Raw genomic sequence first — 20,011 nt, forward strand, 5'->3', positions numbered from 1 at the left:
TTTTGGCCATCTCATCAGATCCAAAAAGAGAATTGCCTGTGAATGGGAGGTTAATGATCTGAGTCTGTGCTTCTGGTTTGAGGCCTCTTAAGCGGAGCCAAGATGATTGTCTGGCACATATTCCATGGGCATACCCATGTGCGACTAGATCTGAGCCGTCCACAGTCGCGCTAATTATTTAATTGGCTACTAGACCTCCTTCTTGTAAGATTTCTTGGAAAGCCTGCCTGTCCTCTCTGGGTAGTTTTTTGACAAATCTAGATAGAGAATCCCAGAGAGATCTATTGTATCTTCCTAAAAGCGCAAACACACTAGAAACTTTCTGTAGGAAGCTGGCCTGGTGTGTGGTGAGCACCTATGGTCTTATCACCTTATACCAGGTCCAGGTATCCCCTATTAGTGAGGCGTAGACAGTGTCCAGGAAGCAAGGGCTCCCTAGAGGTAGCTGTGGATGAGCAGCCAAGACTTAGCTAGGAGACATGCAAAGCTTATGCAATACTACTACAGTCACACAGTACTTACAGATATGAAAGAACCACACAGTGTTACAAAAATAAAGATACTTTATTATGGTAACACAAATACTAAAATACTGTATAGGCAATACTCCAGTAGGAGGTGAGTAAACACACTATTATATACACATTAGAAGTCAATGACTAATATAGAGAGCAATAGCAAATAGTAAAACAAAAGGAAAAAGTGAAGGCCCTAAGGGGAGACCAAACCATATACTAAGTAAGTGAAATGCGAAAGGTAGTTCCCCCACCCAAGAAAGTGGAATCTGTAGAGGGGAGCTGGGGGAAATAGGAACCCCAAAAACGAAGTGCCAGGGTATCCCCCACGACCAGGAGAGAAGAGGTAACTACTTGGTTTTTCCCCAAACCTGCAAGTAAACTTTGAAAAAGGACTGTGCAAGACCAAAGCAAGACAGGAAGAAACCAAAGGTGGATCCTGAAAGAAGAGGACCTGAAAAAGAAGGGGACCAAGTCCAGTTCAAGTTGGAGTGACTGGTTGGGGCAGGAGCTACTACCCACCCTTCTGGAGATGCAAGACCAGGTCGACAGTGAAGACAAGGAGCCAGATGGGCAGCACTGGAGTAGGAAAAGAGTTCCATAAGTGATGCAGGCGATGTCCCACGACTAAGGAAGAGTTGCAGTCAGTCAGTGGTGTTGGAAAACCACCAACAAGCCTTGGTAAAGGAAAAAGTTGTAGACGAAGAGTTGCAGAGCTGCCGGGGACCAGCAAGGTCCAGGGGGACTCCACCCACAGAGGGGAGCCCCAGGTGACCCTCAGCAATGAGGAGAGTTGGAAGACAAGAATGCAGCCCCCACAGGCAACTCACAGGCAGCAAGCTCAGGAGCTGCAGTGAGACCCACTCCACACACCTGGAGAGGAGTCCCATGTCGCTACAGCAGCAGGCAGGAGACTGTGCTTTTCAGGGAAGAGTGCTGGAGGCCTGGGCTACGTGGAGCCTGAAGATCCCTTGGAGGAAGAACAAACAAGCTTTGCTAGCTGCAAGAGTTGCGGTGCACAGGGGTACTGTCCTGAAAGGAAAGGCAAGGGCTTACCATCTCCCAAGTTGGACATCTGGTAGAGAGGACCATGGGGACCACTCCAGACCACCACCTGTGTTGCAGGATCCACACAGTTTTGCAGGAGAGAAGATCCATGCAGCTGGACGTCGTTGCAGTTTGGTGCCTGCAGATGCAGGAGAGTGACTCCTTCACTCCAAGGGAGATTCCTTCTTGCTTCTTGTGTAGACTGACGATTCGTCACCCTCAGAGGATGCACAGCCAGGAAAATGTCGCAGTTGCTGGAAGGAGCCGTAGAAACAATGTTGCAAAGCGGAGTCATCACTGGAGTTGCAGATTGTCGGTTTCTGGAGAGTCCAGTTGCAGTTCTGGTGGCCAGAAGATGAAATAAACGATGCAGAGGAGTCCTGCTGGAATCTTACACTTCGAATCTGAAGACCCACCCTGGAGGGAGATCTTAAATAGGCCAGAAAGGTGGATTGGTCACCTACCAGGGTGACCACCTATCAGGAGAGGGCCGTGACACCACCTGCCTGACCTGGCCACTCAGATGCTCATAGCCTGCATAGAGTGACTTACAGTGACCTGGTGAAGTGACCTATTGTGATAGGGTGTATGCACCTTTTCACACAGGCTGCAATGGTAGGCCTGCAGACACATTTTGCATGGGCTCCCATGGGTGGCACAATACATTCTGCAGCCCATGGGGAACCCCTGGTGCCCCAGTGCCCTGGCCATCTAAGTACCATATAGTAAGGATTTACATGGGGGGCCCAGTATGCCAATTGTGGGGTGTGGTAAGTCCTAAACAACCAATTTTAGGAGGAGAGAGCACAGTCACTGGAGTCCTGGTTAGCAGGATCCCAATGAACACAGTCAAAACACACTGAGGACACTGTTGATGATGAAGAAATTGAAAGCTTTTTTTTCTGGCTGCATCTAGAATGACAGAGTCCTGTGGACGATCAGACCTGAGAAACAATGGGTCTTGATCTGGAGCCTTATATTTCTTTAGACTCTTAGCCGGCGCTGCACATAAGGCTTCCGGGGTGAGGAAAGTATACATTACTGGTTCTAAAAGTCCTGGAACCAGAGGGAGTAGCTGCCGAGAGGAAGACCGATGGTGTAGTGTCTCAAATATTACTAATGACGATGTTGTAGGCTAAGGAATGTGTATATTAAGTTTATGAGCTCCTCTGACCAGCACTTCATTAAAGGTGTTAATGTCATCCACCGGGGAGGTTTTCAAACTGACCTTTCATTAATTGGCTTAGTACGACAATGAGATCCCAAGCAGGGGAGGTTCCCTTACAGGATGGAACACCCTGAAAAGTCCTTTGAGAAACTGTTTGATTATCCTAGCTGACCATAAAAAGGGTATCTGACTTGACCTAAGGAAACAAGATATGGCTTCTAAATGTACTTTGATGGATGAGTGAGTTAGCCAGTTGAAGAAGATATGGTAAGATCTGCTCCGGAACCGAAGTAATGGGATGAGAGCCCTTGTCTTAACACCAGAGACAGAAACGTTCCCATTTGAGCTTATATGTCTTATTAGTGGAATCAGCTCTGGCTTGGGAGAGGACCTCTCTGCAGTCCTCTGGGATGTCTAACTTAACAAATTCATGGAACTCAGGAGCCAGGCCAACAAGTGTAGCGATGTTGGGTTGGGATGATGCACCTGGCCATTGTATGTCGTCCTGTTCTGAAAGAAGGAGGAGTTATGTGAACCATACCTGTGTGGGCCACCTGGGAGCAATAAGGATCATCCATTCTTTAGTTTGTTCAGGAGTCTGGGAATCAACGGGATTGGGAGAAAAGTGTATGTAATGGTTTTCAACCATCTTATCCAAAATGCATTCCCCCACGATCCTTCTTGGTGATGCCAGCTAGCGTAATATTGGCATTTCAGATTGACCTTGGTCACAAACAGGTCGATGTTTGACTTGCCCCAAAAGTCAAACATGGTGTTTAAAGTCTGTTGATCAAGCTCCTACTCGTGGGAGCTGATAGTTGTCCTGCTGAGTGCGTCCTCTAATACACTGGTTGCTCCAGGCACGTGCTCTGCCTTCATTGTTACGCAGTTGTGCAGGGCCCACTGCCAAATTTGCTGTGCTTGTTGTGACCGAGCTGATGAGCTTGTTCCTCCCTACTTGTTTATGTAATGCATGATGGTGGTGTTGTCGGTGCAGATAAGCCTTGATGAGCATCCTATCCTGGGGAGGAAAGATGTTAAGGCTAGTGCCTTGAGCTCCAGCAAGTCGATGTGCATCTCCTTTTCTATGCTGTTCCATCTCCTGCTGACTGTGAGATCTTGAAGGTGAATGCCCCAACTCTCTAAGGACACATCTGTTGTAATCACAAAGTATGACACCTGGGGAAGAAATATGAGACCTTTGCCGATGTTGTCAGTCTGAGCCCACCATTTCATCGACATTATCATGGTTGAAATAATCTGAATGACATCGTCGAAGGACCCTTTCACCCCGGCTCCCACTGCTTGTCCAGCTCCTCCTGCAGAGGATACACATGTAGTCAGCAACTGGGTATCAGAGGAATACAAGAGGACAGCATCCCCAGGAGTGATTTGTACAGTCTCACTGAAACAGACTTTCTTGAGCTGAGTAATTGAGCCAGTTGCTGTGATCTGTGTTGCCGTTCTTGGGATGCAAATGCTTCGTTTTGAATGGTGTCCAGAACAGCTCTGTACAGAACAGCTCCCAGGAAAGTCAAAGTTGTTGAGGGAGTGAGACAATTTTTTTTATGTTGACTGTGAGACCTAGTGACGTGAAAAGTGAGAGCCAAAAGGAAGTATGATTTGTGGCCTGTTGAGATGTGGCCACCTTTATTAATTAGTCATCCATGTATGGAACTACCTGGAACCCTTTCTGCCTCAAACGCGCTGCCACTGGAGCCAAACACTTAGTGAATTTACAGGGAGCTGATTTGAGTCCGAAGGGGAGGACTCTGAATTAGTAGTGGGTGTCAGCCACTTTGAATCTCAGGTATTTTTATGTTTTTTGGTAAACTGGGATGTGAAAGTACATCCTGGAGGTCTGAGGACATCTTATGATCCCTGTGACAGAGGAGATATAAAATAGCCTGTCCCAATCTCCTGACCTTTTCCATACCAGGAAGAAACGGGAGTAGAAACCTGATCCCTTCTGATTCTTCAAGACCTTTTCTGTTATGCCCTTTGTCAGCTTGGTTGAAATCTTCAGCAGAAGTTGCTTGAGATGAGGGGGCGGTGCCCCTTTTGGTGGAACATTAGTCAGCTTGGGGATAAATTCTAGGGTGTGTCCTCGAACCATGACGTCTGGACCATTGTGGGAGAAAATAGGATATGGGACCCCCAAGTTGGTTACTGGGTTTCAGGGAAGCAGCCAGCACCATGAAAAGGTCACTGTTTCTTGGTGTTTGGTGGAAACCATGCTTCTTGAGGACACTTCCTCTTGTCAGCTGTTTGTATGTCACATAGATGCTGCTGATATTGTTGTGTGTATTGTGGACGATACTGGCCTTGAAAAGATTGCTGTTGTCTGAAAGGTTGATTTCCTCCTCAACACGAGAAAGAATCCCTTCCTCTTGCTCCTTGAAAGAGCTGTCTATGCATCTGTAGGGTGCCTAGGGACTTGGCAGCATCGGTATCCGATGAGATGGCTTGGAGCATATCATCAACATGTTTGCTAAAGAGGTCCTCACCATTATACAGCACATCCAGGATCTTGCTTTGGACTTTAGGCCTTAAGGTTTTTGCCTTCAGCAGCACTGCCTACGAGGTACCACAGCTCCTGCTAGTTGCCTAAAACCTGTATAGGGAACATCAATGGCACAGTCTATTATTTCTGTTGATGCTCTCTCCTTCCTGGAGAATTTCCTTAGCCTACAGCTTTGCATCGTCTGGTAGTAGGTCTAGGTATGGAGCCATGTCAGGCCACATTTGCCTGTCATAATGCCCTAGTATCGCTAGGGAATTAGCCACTCTAACAATAGTGGTTGCCAAGGTGCAAAAATGCCTGCTGATATTGTCCAGTCGGTGACCCTCTCTATCAGGTGGTGCTGTGATAGGGATTGATGGATTTCTTGAGAGTCGCTGATCTGCCTGTCTTATGAAAAGAACTGGCTTGGGATAGCAGACTAAACAAGCTGGAGAATCATCAAGTGCCTTGTATTTCTTGTCACATCAGGGAAATAGAGCTGCTACCATTGCTGGAATTTTCATTGCCTTTAATCCTTCTTCCCATTTGAAATCTACTATGGGGATAGCTCTTATGGATTTCTATGTTGGTTCCTTGAAATCATATAAGAAGCAGTCTGATTGCCTGGTGGTTAGGGGAAGCTGAAACGTTTTTACTGCTCTTTCCATAATATTATAAAACCCACCAATCTCATCTGCTGGTGAGTCCACTGGTGGAGGTAGAGCTTGGGATGGCGTCAGGATTAAGCAGTCATCCCATTCATTAGGTATGGAATTAGACGCTCTAATTTCCCCTTTTTCTCTGTCCTCATCTGAAGAAGGTTGGTCAGTCTCTGGTGGCTCAGCTTAAGTATTTGCCAGTGTGGGTAGAGACTGGCAGTGGCTGGGCAAGTGGCACCCTAATTTGTTGAGATATGGTGGATGCAGGTGGAGGTGGTGGTGGAGGTGCCAAAGATGCCTGATCAAGAACCTCCTGTAATAGTCCTGAAGTACATGTTGGAGATTGTTAACCAAGTCCAATGGTATCTGGACAGAATGTCCCTGTTCCTGTGAGTCATAGGTGGAATAGACTTCAATGTAATGTTGTTGTTCACTTGAGTAAAATTGGTCCCCATGATATTGGTCCTCATCATCCTCATCTTCTTGGCACTTGATGTGGAGTTCTGAAGGGCTATGCACAACCCTCAAGGTCCCTCATCATCGGACTCATTGTCATCCAACAAATGTAAAAGAAGTAAAGGCAGAACCTTACGAGGTGAGGGATGCACTGGCAGGATTGTGCCAGCAGGAGATTTTGTCTTATTAGAGAGAATAGATGCAGGGATCAGTGGTGACAATGGCACTGTCATCGACAGGTGCAGTCATTGGCATTTTTGATGTTGTCATCAATAGGTCCCTTGTTGACGGTGTTGTCGACAATGGTGTTGTTGTTGACAGTCTTGCCATTGATGGGTCCCTCATCAACAGTGCAGTTGTCGAGAGGATTCTGGAGGTAATGATGGTTGTTGAAGCGAGAGGCGACAATGAAATCAGCATGGGAGACATTGTAGAGGAGAAAGTGGAGGCTACAGTGGTGGCAGTGACTACCGATCCAGTCGTCGATGAGGATGTTGTCAACAGTGTTGTTTGACGAGAAATGAGAAATTAGACAGATGTATGTTTTGACTCTGCGTATCGGCTGTAGCGATTCTGATGACCTTTTGACTGTCTACACCTTTAAAGAAGGAGTTGCAGGCTCTTAATACACTTTTTCTGAAGAGAATTTCTCCCTTCGAGAGGTATTTGGACGCACCTCAGATTTTTTTGAATGTCAAGTAGACCCATGATGAGACTTTTTAAGTGCCTTTTTTGGTGATTCTAGAAGCACAATTTCAGGAGATCTAGCCCTTTTGTGTGATTTTTGTATTCTGGAGCTGCCACCACAATCTTCCTCAGAGAGAGGGTTCTCCTTGGCTTTAAGTTGTTTGTAGCCAAAGTAATAGTCTCCCTTCTCTGTCCTTAAGAGTAATTTTGAGAAAAGGTGCAACATACTTTGTAGTCCTTAGGTTTTACGTTCCTCTGTGAAGACAATGAATCTGTCCCACATCATGTCCCACATGGCCTGAAGAGTCTTTTTTGGTTATTTCTGGCATTGCAAAGCAGATAGGAACAGTAGAAATAAATTCTGACCTGAAGAGAAATGTTCTCAAAAGTGAGTAAACTGTGGAAAAACTGAGCAGAGCTCGGGGAGACTCCCTTCACATGAAGTGTGGTAGAAAATATGAGGGACTGAAGTCTCTGTGGTGACGGTTCTAAGGGGTGCTGTTACCTGACTGGCCTGACTTTGGTTTGAAATTATTTTTATGAGCTGTTATAGTGAAGGCCTTTAACATTGACCTCTGTGTGAGTTCTTTCTCTACTGCTATCTATGGTACGGTGGGACTCCCACTTCGACAATGGGGAATGATTCAAACATGTGAATCTATGAAAGATCCTATACTGGAGAAGTGCTTCTCCTGGGATTCCCAGACCTATTGTATGTTGTATACATTCCCATAATCTGTATCTTATTGTTAATTCTTACAATATAATATATAATGTAAATTGCACACAAAGGTAATGTGATAGAGTTAGTGTGGTTTGTGACATGTCTTTTCTGGGAATGTGAGGAGATGTACTCTAGAAGCTAAGCTGCGTCTTCCTGTAGCTGGAGACCCATGTTCTAATAACTGCTTCTTTACACACCCCAATCAGGTATTCTCTTGCTGTAATGTTCTCTGTGAAAGAGTCCACTGCCCCTGGGAGCTACCACATCAGTGTATCAAACACCAATAGAAATGGACAGAGCTCCAAGGGGCAGCATCCTAATGCTTCAAGCATTCCAGTCAAACAGAGGTTCTTGTAAGGATGGAGTCTAGGATGTTTGTCCATGAATGCCAGATCCATGACAAGGTTTTAAGATTTTCACTTAAGCTTCAAATTATTCCCATGAAGGTTTGTTATTTGTACGTTTGTTCCACGTTGCTATCCTGAAAGTCCAACATAGGTTTTGTCCTTGTGGAACAATATATTGCACATTAGCACTAAACTTCTTTTAAGGTTCAGCTTACAAAGCAACCTCCTAGCCTCACATGACAGATCAGATGTTATAGGACGCTTCTTTAAAGCTGATTGTTGGTGTTGTGTTGCTGTTGGCTGCTGAATGAGACATTGTTTGAAGGACCTAATCTAAACCACAGAAAATGTAATCCACTAAAATTTACCAATGAGGAACGTAGATAATTTTATATAAATCACAGAAAATATCACCCATTAAAATTTACAAATAGAGAATGTAGAAAATGTAGGGCCATATGTACGAACACATTTTCCCATTGAAACAGAATGGGAAAAACCCTTTGCTACATCTGGCCCTTAGAGTATCGAAAGTGATTACAGTAAATTTGTAGGTATAAATGTAGGGATATTGTTAGGATTTAGGGCATAGAGTTATTTGTGGATTAGGGTTTAGATTTAGGATGTACCTTTCAGATTCTGCATAGAGTTAGGATTTAGAAGTAGATGTAGTAGGAAAAATGTGGATGTTTACAATCAGGTGCTTTTTGTTTTAATGCTTTAAAGCAGGTAGAATGCCTTGTAGTTGTCTGTCTGTATTGCCTGCATTGTTTTGCTATTGATTGTCATCTTGGACTCTCTTCAGTTCAAAGGTGGTAAAAGCGTTCACCTTACAAAAGACTTCTTCCTCCACCATAAGCCTTGTGCCCATGCCGAGACCCTCAACCACCTTCGAGAGGTCAGCATCCACATCCGCCTGCCACCTGGAGAGTACATAGTGGTCCCCTACACCACAGATCCCCAAAAAGAAGGAGATTTTGTCCTGCGTGTCTTCACAGAGAAACACTCCAACACAGAGTGAGTGAGATGTCCTTCATTCCATTAGATGTTCATTAATTAGACATTTGCGTGTGAGTGACTCAGAAGTGCTGATATCAAACTATTGCTCTCCACATGCAAGATTTGTGATTCACAAATCTGAAAAGGAATCCTCATACAATAAATGAAGTCACTCTTGTCATTTTTATTGTGACATTGCCTTAACACCTGACTTTTTAGTTTTTTTTCTGGCTTTCTTTCTTTGGTTTCTTTCAAATAACCTGCCCACAAACCTGTGCAACATAGAAAATAAACCCAAAGTTAAGTGTAAATATTGTATTGGTAACCTGTGAAGAGTAGGTGTCAATTCCGCAAGAAGACAGGTATTTGCACATCTAGAAGTGATATCAGTGAAGTAAGATTCAAAGCACCGTCTGATTGTTTAATGAAGACATGGTATTTCTGTGGTTGATGCCTCATGCCTGATGTGAGACTTATGGCTGAGGTTCATGTTCAGTGGCTGATGGGAGGCTGATATCGGAGGTTGACATCTGTTCAGAGAACAACTTCATAAACCTGATGGAGGATAGCTGATATCAGGATGATGTCTGACAAGGGTTTTTGAAGGCTTATTTACAACTGGAGTGATTATGAGGTATGTATTTTGAGATTGATGCTTATGGCTGGTCTGAAGGTGATGTTTAGTATACCATGTCTGAAAATGATGTCTGACCTGAGAGTGATATCGGTATGATTGATGATGGTTGATCTGAGGCGGATGCCTGGGATGGATAGTATGTTTCTAAGGCTGTTTGAAGCTAACATTTGACAGCTGATCGAAGGCTGATTTCTAAAATATCTGAAAGACGATCTGAGGTTTCTGGTAATCTGAGACTTGGAGTGTGTTGTCACAATGATTGAGCTGAGCTCATGCCTAAGGCTGATGCTTGAGAGGTGATCTGAGGGTAATAATTTACTGCTCACCTGAGGTTGATTATGAGTAATGTTTGGCTGTTCGGGGATTGATATTTGGTGGGTAATCTAAGAACAATACCTAATGCTGCTACTGGAGTATAAAGTGACTGAAGCTGATGCCTAGTGGCAGATCTGAGGTTTATATATTAGCTTTGGTTCATCTCAGGTTGATGTTTGGTGATGATGCTTGAAGGCTAATCTTAGACCAACAGAAAGAAGATAGCTGACGTACGATGACGACTCATGTAGAGATGATTTTGGTGTTTGGAAATGTGAGAAATGTATAGTAATAAACTGAAAATGGCTGGTCTGAGGTAGCAAATGGTATCTAACCTCAATTAAGGTAAGCATGATCTGTACCAATATGTCTGATATCAGCCTGAGCTGAGAGGTATGTTTGTCAGCTATGGAAAAATAAGTGCCAAAAAATTAAAATCTGAGCTAAAAGTGGGTATATCTGTGGTTTCTCTGGCCACTGTTTTGACTGTATTTTTTTGTCATTAGAGAGCTGGATGAAGTCAGTGTAAATCTTCCAGATGAGGTAAGAAAAGCATTTAGTCATTCTTTTATTTGCATCAATGCACAGAAAAAATAAAAAAGTTATTAAATTAAGACAGACCACATTTTTTTATATGCGGCTTTGGTATATGTACAACAGAAAGCTATAGACAAAAGAATTTAAGCAGAGGAAGAGCATAATGTCAACTGATGTAAGTGAATCTAATAACATAGGATGAGAATCATTTGAATAGATTTCCCTAATGTACTAGAAATCTCATGACTACAGTCCATGCACCCAGATGGGACCATTTTTCTAGGGATAACAGAGCACTTACTCTCCCTGCCTTGGATACCATACGTTTTTATTATTGCTTTTAGTTGATGAAGTCTAAATGAAATGTGTTTTTATATGTGAGGAACTTCTAGAGCAACAGGTAGTCAACAATTACAGCTCAAAATCTTTATTTTGGGGGTGTGGCCAAGCAAGATGGACTTGAATTGGAAATCGACGAATTCTAAGGGCACGGAATGGGAGGCCCTGAAGACTGTAGTGAGAGGGGTCTGCATAGGCACCGCTTGTGGGGTGTGTAAACAAATGGAACAAGAACTTACTGACTGGGAGGATAAGTTGGCAGTGCTGCAGCACTGGACACCAACAACAAGGGAGGCTGAATAAGGTAACAGTTAGAGCATATAGACAGCGCTTGCAGAGGGAGAGGGATAAATCTGGCAAATTATTGTTGTGGATCCTAAAATGGGAAGTGGAGTTACCCCCTCCATCTTGCATATTAGGAATGCCAAAGGTGAGACGATTACCAGTCGTAAGGCTATCCTTCAGGTGTTGGTGGAAAATCTGCAGAGAGTATCGAGGGATGGCGCCACAGTCCCAGATGACGATTTAGGGGAGTTCCTTCAGCGGATGCGGCTTCCGCAGTTGGAACTGGAGGGTGTGGAGTCTCTGGAGGTAGCAATAACTGTAGAGGAAGTGAGTGAGGCGGTGGAAGCATTGGCAAAATCTAGGTCTCCGGGGGGAGGCGGGTTCCCAGTTGAGATGTACCAAATGTTTTCCCTTCTCCTGCGAGAGAAGTTGTTGGCGGTATTTGAGGAGGCCCGGCAGCGGGGTATATTGCCAGAAACAAAGCACCAAGGCATTGTGTGTTTGATGCTTAAACCTGGGGGGGGATCCGGGTGATCCCTTCTCCTATCGCCCACTTACTATGCTGAATAGCAATGTAAAGATCCTGTGCAAGATATTTGCAACTTGGCTTCCTGGGGTGATTCGGAGCTTGGTGCATGATGATCAATGTGGTTTTATTCCTGGTCGTAGCACGACCTATAACATACGTCACTTGGCACATGTGCTGCATGAAACTGAGGGCGAGGAGGACGAACTGGTGTTAGTGTCATTGGACCTGGAGAAGGCCTTTGACAAGGTGGAGTGGGGCTACCTTCTGCCGGTGCTGCGGGGCGTGGGGTTTGGCCCACAATTTTGTGCGTGGGTGAGACTGCTGTATACTGCACCCTCCGCACGTGCTCGGGTGGGAGGAAAGCTCTCGGAATCCTGTGTGATTGGCAGGGGAACCAGGCAGGGATGTCCACTTTCGCCGCTCCTTGTTGCCTTAGCTGTGGAACCACTGGCGATCTAGCTCCGAGAGGAATTGGAACCATGGGGTATTCAGGTGGGACAGACTACCCACATTGTCTCCCTATAATCAGGTGATGCGTTGGTATAGCTTCGAAAGCCAAGTGTTTTGGTGCTTTTGTTGTTGCGGCAATTGGAGGCTTTTAGAGCTGTGTCTGGTCTCCAGGTGAACAGGAAAAAGTCACTTCGGTTCCCTTTGGGTTCCCTCTGTGGTGCACCTCAGTAGGATTTACCAGGGATCGGGCTCAGGTGGGAGCTTGAAAGCTTCAGATATCTAGGAATTTGGGTCACTCACACCGTGGTGGCGCATGAAAAACATAATGTAGAATGAGTGGTGACTGGCCTTGAGCGCTCGGTTTCGTTCTGGAATAAACTACCTCTTTCAGTGATGGGAAGGGCGGCTGTGTCTAAGATGGTGTTCCTGCCACGGCGTCTTTACCTGGTCCAGAACTCTCTGTTTCTGCTATCTGCTCGGCTCTTTAATCGCCTAGACAGCCTGTTGATTTTATTGGTGTGGGCTGGGCGACACAGTGGCATTATCCATGCTGCAGAGGGGTATGGAAGAGGGAGGATTCGCAATTTCTAATATTAGACACTATTATTATGCAGTGCACTTACAACATGCTTATAAGTGGATGACTGAATCGGACAATTGGGAGAAGAGAATGTTTGCAGGAATGCTGGGTGGGAAGGTGTTGGTGCATCAATTGATGTTGGGTGGTCGGTCTGAGTCTACTGTCCCATACCTGGTCAGAACCACTGCATGGATCTGGGAGCTGGCTGTTAGGAATGTGCTTCGACGTGACCCGTTTGATAGAGAATTAAATATATGGGACTTGGCCCCCTTTAGGGACATGGATAATATAATGTCACTGGAAGGCTGGAGGCTGGGAGGATGTGAAATGGCGGGAGGTTTATACCCCAACGGGGAGTTTATCTCCTTCCCTGATGCTCGGACACATTCAGATTGGGCCCAAGTCAGTTCATGCAATATGCGAAAATGGAGAGTGTGGCTTGGGAGATCTGGTGTGGTTTCCCGCTGGCCCCTCCGGCATCAACGGTGTTGAGTGGACTGATAAATTGGGGCGAGGGGACACATTTGATCACTCGGTTCTATAAAGCCCTTCGGAATGATCAAGCAGGCACGATAAGTGTTGCGCGTAGGGCTTAGGAGTGTGAACTGGGGGAACCCATAGAGGATGCGGACTGGGCAATGGCGTTGTCGCTGGTGCGCACGGTGTCATGCAACAGCAGGTTTAAACTATTACACTTCAATTTTGTGCATAGGACATACATCACACCTGACCGTCCTAATAAGATTGTCCCAGGAAGAGGGGCTTTGTGTCCCAGATGTGGCGCATTCAATGCCTCCTTTCTACACTTGGCTTGGTCCTGTGGGATGGTGCACCTATTTTGGCGGGAGGTGGTTGGGAGAGTAAAGGAGGTAACGGGACTGGGGCTAGAAGTAGCGCCTTTGACATGCCTTTTAGGTGTAGTGCGGAGACCGCGAGGCAGGAGTATCCCAAATAAGCTCACACAACTGGTTCTGGTATTGACCAAGCCCAGGGTGGCCATTGGCTCGATGAGTGCCCGGAACCCTTCCATCCCTTGCTGGATCTGAGACTTAATGGAATGGGGTGCTGCTGAAGAACAATATATGCGGATAACACGTAGAGAGGAGTAGGGAACTAACGGATGTGATTGTATGGGGGGCGCTACTGGAACGGTTTACTGGTGTGGAAGAGTTAAGCTCAGAGGGAAGCACGGATGATGATGGCTGATTAAGTGAACCTTGCTTTGATCTGAAAGGTGACGACCAACTGTGGTGAGGCTGCGTCTCTGTTATTAACGATAGGTGTAAGGACTGGTTTCATGTGGATCCTATCTGAGGGGGGGGGAGGTTGAGGAGAATTACTGGTGCAGTGGGTGCTATTGATCCCTGGCTTGGATTGTAAGTTTACTCTGTCCTCCAGAAATGTGACAAAATGATACTGTGATATCTTGCATTGATATGCATTGCACTGAATTCTTGTTGGTTATGTTTTCCAAACGCAATAAAAACAGTTATAAAAAAAAAAAATCTTTATTTTGGCCCAATGGCCATAAAAGAGCATAAATAGCCCCTGCTGGCTGCAGAAGTCCAAGAAGCCATCCAGAAGCCCCTGAATACCCATGGCTGATCTGGACAGCAACAGGGTATCATCCGCAAACAGTAGGACAGGTATCTTAACCCCAGCAAAGGATGGAACATTACCCCAGCAATTCTCTTAATGGAGTACTAAATAGTTAATGTAGAAGGGAAAGAGGGTTGGGGCCAGGACACACCCCTGTCTCAAGCCCCCGTTGACAGGAATGGGTTTGGTTAGCTCGCCTGGGGGCCCCATGTAAACTGCTCATAATTGTTAGAATGTAATCTAATAATAGGCAGGGACCCCCATCTCTGCCAAGACCTTCCATAAAGATTCTCTGGGGACTAAATCAACAGCAGATCAAGGATCTATGAAGATTACATAAAGACGGCCTCCATTCAGAGTTACATACTTCCAATACAGCAGCTGTAAACGAACAACCTTATCGATCGTGCCAGCACCATCACAAAACCTAGCCTGCAATGGGTTAGAACATCTACATCTACCATCCAATCATGTAGCCTATTCAGTATAATACGACAGAACAGCTTATGTGCACTATCAGTAAGGCTGATTGGTCTGTAATTTGCAGGAGAGGACCTACACCCCTTTTTATAGATTGGAATTATCTCTGTCGCGGACCACATAGGAGGTACTGGAGCACCAGCCAAAAGAGTGTTAAAAAAAACACTACAAAATAAAAGCACAATAGGTCCTCAAACAATTTGAACAGATCACCAGGCACTTTATCCAGCCCTGGGGCTTTATTAGGAGTAATCATATCCAAAGTCATGGACATTTCTGTGGCCAAATATAGAGTACCCTTTGCTGCACTAGATCAATGAGAGGCTCAGCTGAGGCCTCATCAAGGAGATTATCACTACTCCACATAACTTTCTTACCCATTATAGAAGTATATGGTAGTACCACAGCTACAGTCGACTCATGAGCAACATCTCTCATATGTGGATTGGTTGATTCCCCAGCTTCTTTTCCGGCATATGAAGAGAAAAATTGCTCAACCCAGGTGTCCTCCGGAATATCAGTATCTAATGCAGCATGGGTTCCTGGGTCACCTCCTGCTACAAGGTGCCAAAACGTACAGTGATATTTGCATTTTATGGCGTCCAGTATTGAGGCTCATCTGTTATAGTCCCATGTCCTTTTTGCTTTAGTAATGGTAGCTTTGTAAAGTAACCTTGCACCCTGGATGATGTCTCTTTCCCCAGGACTCCGTGCCTGATGCTTCCTTTATGAGTAGAGACCTGAGGGAGCCAAACGTAGAATTGTGTATATCGCATAAATTTACTGGGGGATCTATACGGCTGCTTAATGCAGCCGCCGCTCCCACATCTTCCAGACCTGCAGCCACAACATATAATATCCTCTTAAGGGTTTCCTTAGACTAGATCAACACACTCCACTCGATCCTGCACCGATTACTGGAATTAACATGCCTTCGATCAAGATTCTCGTTAGGGGCTGTATATAGGCATTCACCTAGGGCTGCCAATGTTAAACCCAGTGCGTTGTGGTCACTGTCTGAGAAATGACAGTCATATCAACTAAAACTGGCCACAGCCTTATATCCAAAAGGATGTAGTCAATTAAACTGGTACAATGGGGGCAATTATACGTATGACACGCCCCCTTATCTGATTTGGCTCTCACATTACAAGTCCAGAACCCATTGTTCAGGGTGAACGCATTGAGCTGCAATACCGCGGAGACCATCTCTTCACAGGAGGAACTGTGATTCCAGGGCCTCCCCCAGGTGGTCTTCATCATTGCTATAGTGCTCATTGGATGCAGACAGGGATTCAAATTTGCAATTGAAGTCACTGGCAAGTATTTTGAAGGAATTTGATTCCACATCGGCCAGGTGCCCACTACGCAAGTTGATCCCCTCATCTCAGCACCATTACCCCCAGGCCTACAGTACAACTTGTACAGATAATACATCCCACCAGAGGGAAACATTAAAACTACACATTGAATGTCAGGACTGCCGAGCTTAATCTCCTTAGGCATACATCGTAGAGAGGTCTTGACACAGATAGATATCCCCCCCACCCCCCCAGAGAGCCTCCCTCTACCTCAGGTAGTGGCAGCCACAAAAAGCTACCATATCCTGCACCGAATTGCGGGGCCACAGTCCACATTTCTTGAAAAGCACAAATATAAAAAAAATCAATAAAAGCACCCCATGTGGGACAAGAAAGCTTTGAAGCTAAGCTAGCAACATTCCAATATAAAAATGTGGTGGAGGTGGGGGGACGAATAAAGTGAATATCTAAATCAGGAAGGCCTGTCCCTAGCAATGGAGAAGGAGGTAAAGACTCATCTTTGGGCAAAGATAGAATTGAATCGAGTAGTTTTTGCTCTTAGGGAGGAGGGCTAAACAACAAGGATTTTACTCCAACAGATTCTCAGCAGGGTTTAGCCTCCCTCCCTTCCTCAACCAGGTCAGCATCTGGAGAGCTGCTGCAGCCATTACCTATCGCAGGGCATCAACCTTGACCATCCAGATCAGTTAAGGCTTGTTAGAAATGAGGTCTCTAGTTGGCAGTCGGTTTGCAACCTGTCCAAGAAGGGACCCTCACTCTAGTCGGGAAAAGGGAGACACCCGCTCAGATAATCCCTGCTCAACCCCTTGGTAGCTTAGCATGAGCAGTTAGGCTTATCTCAGAAGCAAAGTGTAAAGCATTTGCACATAATACACAGTAACACCGTGAAAACACTGCAAAAGGACACCACACCAGTTTTAGAAAAATAGCCAATATTTATCTATATAAAACAGGACCAAAACGATAAACATCTGACATACAGTAATAAAGATGTGAATTTTGCAAGATTTAACTTACAAATACAGTGCCTTGAAGTTGATATCTCCACCTGGGGCTATCACGGCATTGTGAGCAACAAAACCAACAGTTCAGGATGGCCGCGGTGTCGTGGGCCAGCTACGGTGTTGGGAAGACCCGCAAACAGTACCCCATGTCGGCGGTACAGCACGGGATGGATCCGGGTGGTGTCTACGGGTCACGGTGCAGACAGGGACGCCGGTTGACGACACTGTAGTCGATGGTGCTGGCGTTGGTGGACCGGGGCTGTTGTGCGGGACGGGACGGTGCTTCGTACTCCTCACAAGCGGTGTCCACAGGTCACAGTGCAGGCAGCTGCGCCACTGTCTGCAGGAGCGTCGCCGTTGGGGATGCCCAGGCTGCGGTGTGAGCAAGGCGATGCCAGAGTGCAGGGCCCACAGGTCAAAGTGCAAGCAGTGGCTCGGTGGCGGCGTTGGATGGCGGCGGCGGTGAGACCAGGGTTGCGGTGCGAAGCGGGACAGTGCGACTTCGTGCGGCATTGGCAGGTCACGGTGCAGGCCAGTGGCATCGTTGGCGGCATCGCAATGGATTTTTCTTCTTGAACAGCACAAAACACACAGTTCCCAGTACTCTAGGTCGGGGAAACTGAAGTCTTTGGTGACCCTGAGACTTCAAACAGGAGGTAAGCTCTAATCCAAGCCCTTGGAGAACTTTCTCGAGCAGGATACACAGCAAAGTTCACCCTTTGCTCTCTTTTAAGGTAGAAGCAGCAACTGCAGGCCAATCCAGCAAAGCAACACAGCAAAGGGACAGTACTACTCCTCCAGCTCTTCTCCTTGGAAGAGGTTTCTCTTGATTCCAGAAAGAATACGTATACCCCTTTCTGCCTTTGAAGTTAGCAAACTTCAAAGGAAAGTCTCAGTTGTTTGCAAGATCTTTCCTTGTCCAGGCCAGGTCCCAGAGACACAAGGGGGTTGGAGACTGCATTGTGCGAGGGCAGGCACAGTCCTTTCATGTGTAGGTGACCACTCCTCCCTCCACTCTAGCCCAGAAGGCTCATCAGGATATGCAGGCTACACCCCAGCTCCCTTTGTGTCACTGTCTAGAGGAGAGGTGTAAACAGCCCAACCGTCAAACTGACCCAGACATGAAATCCACAAACAGGCAGAGTCACAGAATGGTTTAAGCAAGAAAATGCCCACTTTCTAAAAGTGTTATTTTCAAACTAACAATCTAAAAACCAACTTCATTAAAAGATGTATTTTTAAATTGTGGGTTCAGAGACCCCAAACTCCACATTTCTATCTGCTCCCAAAGGGAATCTGAACTTTAAAGTTATTTAAAGGCAGCCCCCATGTTAACCTATGAGAGAGATAGGCCACAGTGAAGACTAAATTTAGCAGTATTTCCCTGTTAGGACATGTAACACACATCAGTACATATCCCACCTTTAACATACACTGCACACTGCCCATGGGACTCAGTAGGGCCTACCTTAGGGGTGCCTTACATGTGGTAAAAGGGAAGGTTTAGGCCTGGCAAGTGGGTACACTTTCCAAGTTGAATTGGCAGTTTAAAACTACACACACAGACACTGCAGTGGTAGGTCTGAGACATGTTCACAGGGCTACTGTGTTGCTTCACTCTTCAGAATAACAGAACTATGCACTTCAGGATAGTTTAGGGCACAATGTGAAACAATCACTCTCATACACCTTAGTAAGTAGAATAATCAAGTTTATTTATGGGGCAAGTTCTTATATAGCAAAACTGACCACACTAACATATCATGAAAAATAACATGAGAATAACTGCGAGAATCAGTGCGTATTAAACACACACACACACACACACACACAATATGCTTAAATGCTTATAAATTAAAAGGCTTCACCGAAAAGAGATTCTGCATCCCTCCGCCGCACACCAAGCCGGGGAACCCAAATCAACTGGCGCAGGGAGTCTCGTTCGGGACAATCAGTCCTCGTGGCGTTGCGTTCAACCCAGAAGAGAGGTCCTAAACCAGTCCATCAGGGCTCCTGACCTTTATAGTATTTACTAACGCCCAGGAGTCTTTTCTAGAAAAAGACCCCCTCCTTAACAAATTGTGCAATCGGCGGTACCTTGTTCACCCTTCGAGACGTCTCCTCGGAACGGGCCAGGTTCCCAGAAGAGGGCTCCAAGGTGAAGCTTGCATTCCTCCTTGTGTACAGGCGCATCCCCCTGTTGTCCTAACTGATAGCTCGTGGAATGTAAATAGCGCCCTCCGTTTTTTTTTTGTAAACATATTTTTATTGAATTTTCAATAGAATCATACATTTCAATGCGCCCATTTAACAGCATTAATAGGATGTTGTCAGTTACAGTAATTTGCTGGGCGCTCGTTTATTGAACTTAACAAACAACCAATAACTTTCGTACACCGCTAGATCTGTGCTATTATGTCTATACTTACAGGCATTGCCAGTTCGCGCATTTGAAGATTTCTTTCGTGCGGAGGTTTCATTGCCAGTAAGGGTTCTAGTTGAAGGCGACCCCTAAGATGAGGGTGGGGGTTGGTTGGGGGGAGGGGGGTGGCTTCTGCAGAACCTGTGTTCACTAATTGGGGATGATGATCTGTGTGTGTTATTTGACTTGTGTGTGCTTGGGGGTGTAGTGTATTGATATCAGTGCCTAGGCGCTGTTGGCAGGCGTGTGCACATCTCCTGATTTACTGTCGTATTACAGCAGGAGCGAAACCTGCAATTATCTGGGTAATCGGATCTATCTGCTGTTCAAGGGTTTTTTTCGTCATTCTTTGTTTCTAGTTTGGAGACCAGTGTGCCCCAGGTTTCACAGCCCGAGTGTCGAAGTCC

General features: G+C 45.8%; 1 protein-coding gene across 1 annotated transcript in view; it reads left to right on the plus strand.

Annotated features, from left to right (window-relative positions):
* LOC138296827 (calpain-1 catalytic subunit-like) overlaps positions 1-20,011 on the plus strand; it is a 434,447-nt gene that overhangs the window by 321,363 nt on the left and 93,073 nt on the right. Inside the window, exons 11-12 of the mRNA XM_069236288.1 lie at positions 8,912-9,123; positions 10,564-10,600. Coding sequence (XP_069092389.1) covers positions 8,912-9,123; positions 10,564-10,600 — 249 coding nt within the window. The remainder of the gene's footprint in view (positions 1-8,911; positions 9,124-10,563; positions 10,601-20,011) is intronic.

Source organism: Pleurodeles waltl, chromosome 5, assembly GCF_031143425.1.
Source record: "Pleurodeles waltl isolate 20211129_DDA chromosome 5, aPleWal1.hap1.20221129, whole genome shotgun sequence".
NCBI lineage: Eukaryota > Metazoa > Chordata > Amphibia > Caudata > Salamandridae > Pleurodeles > Pleurodeles waltl.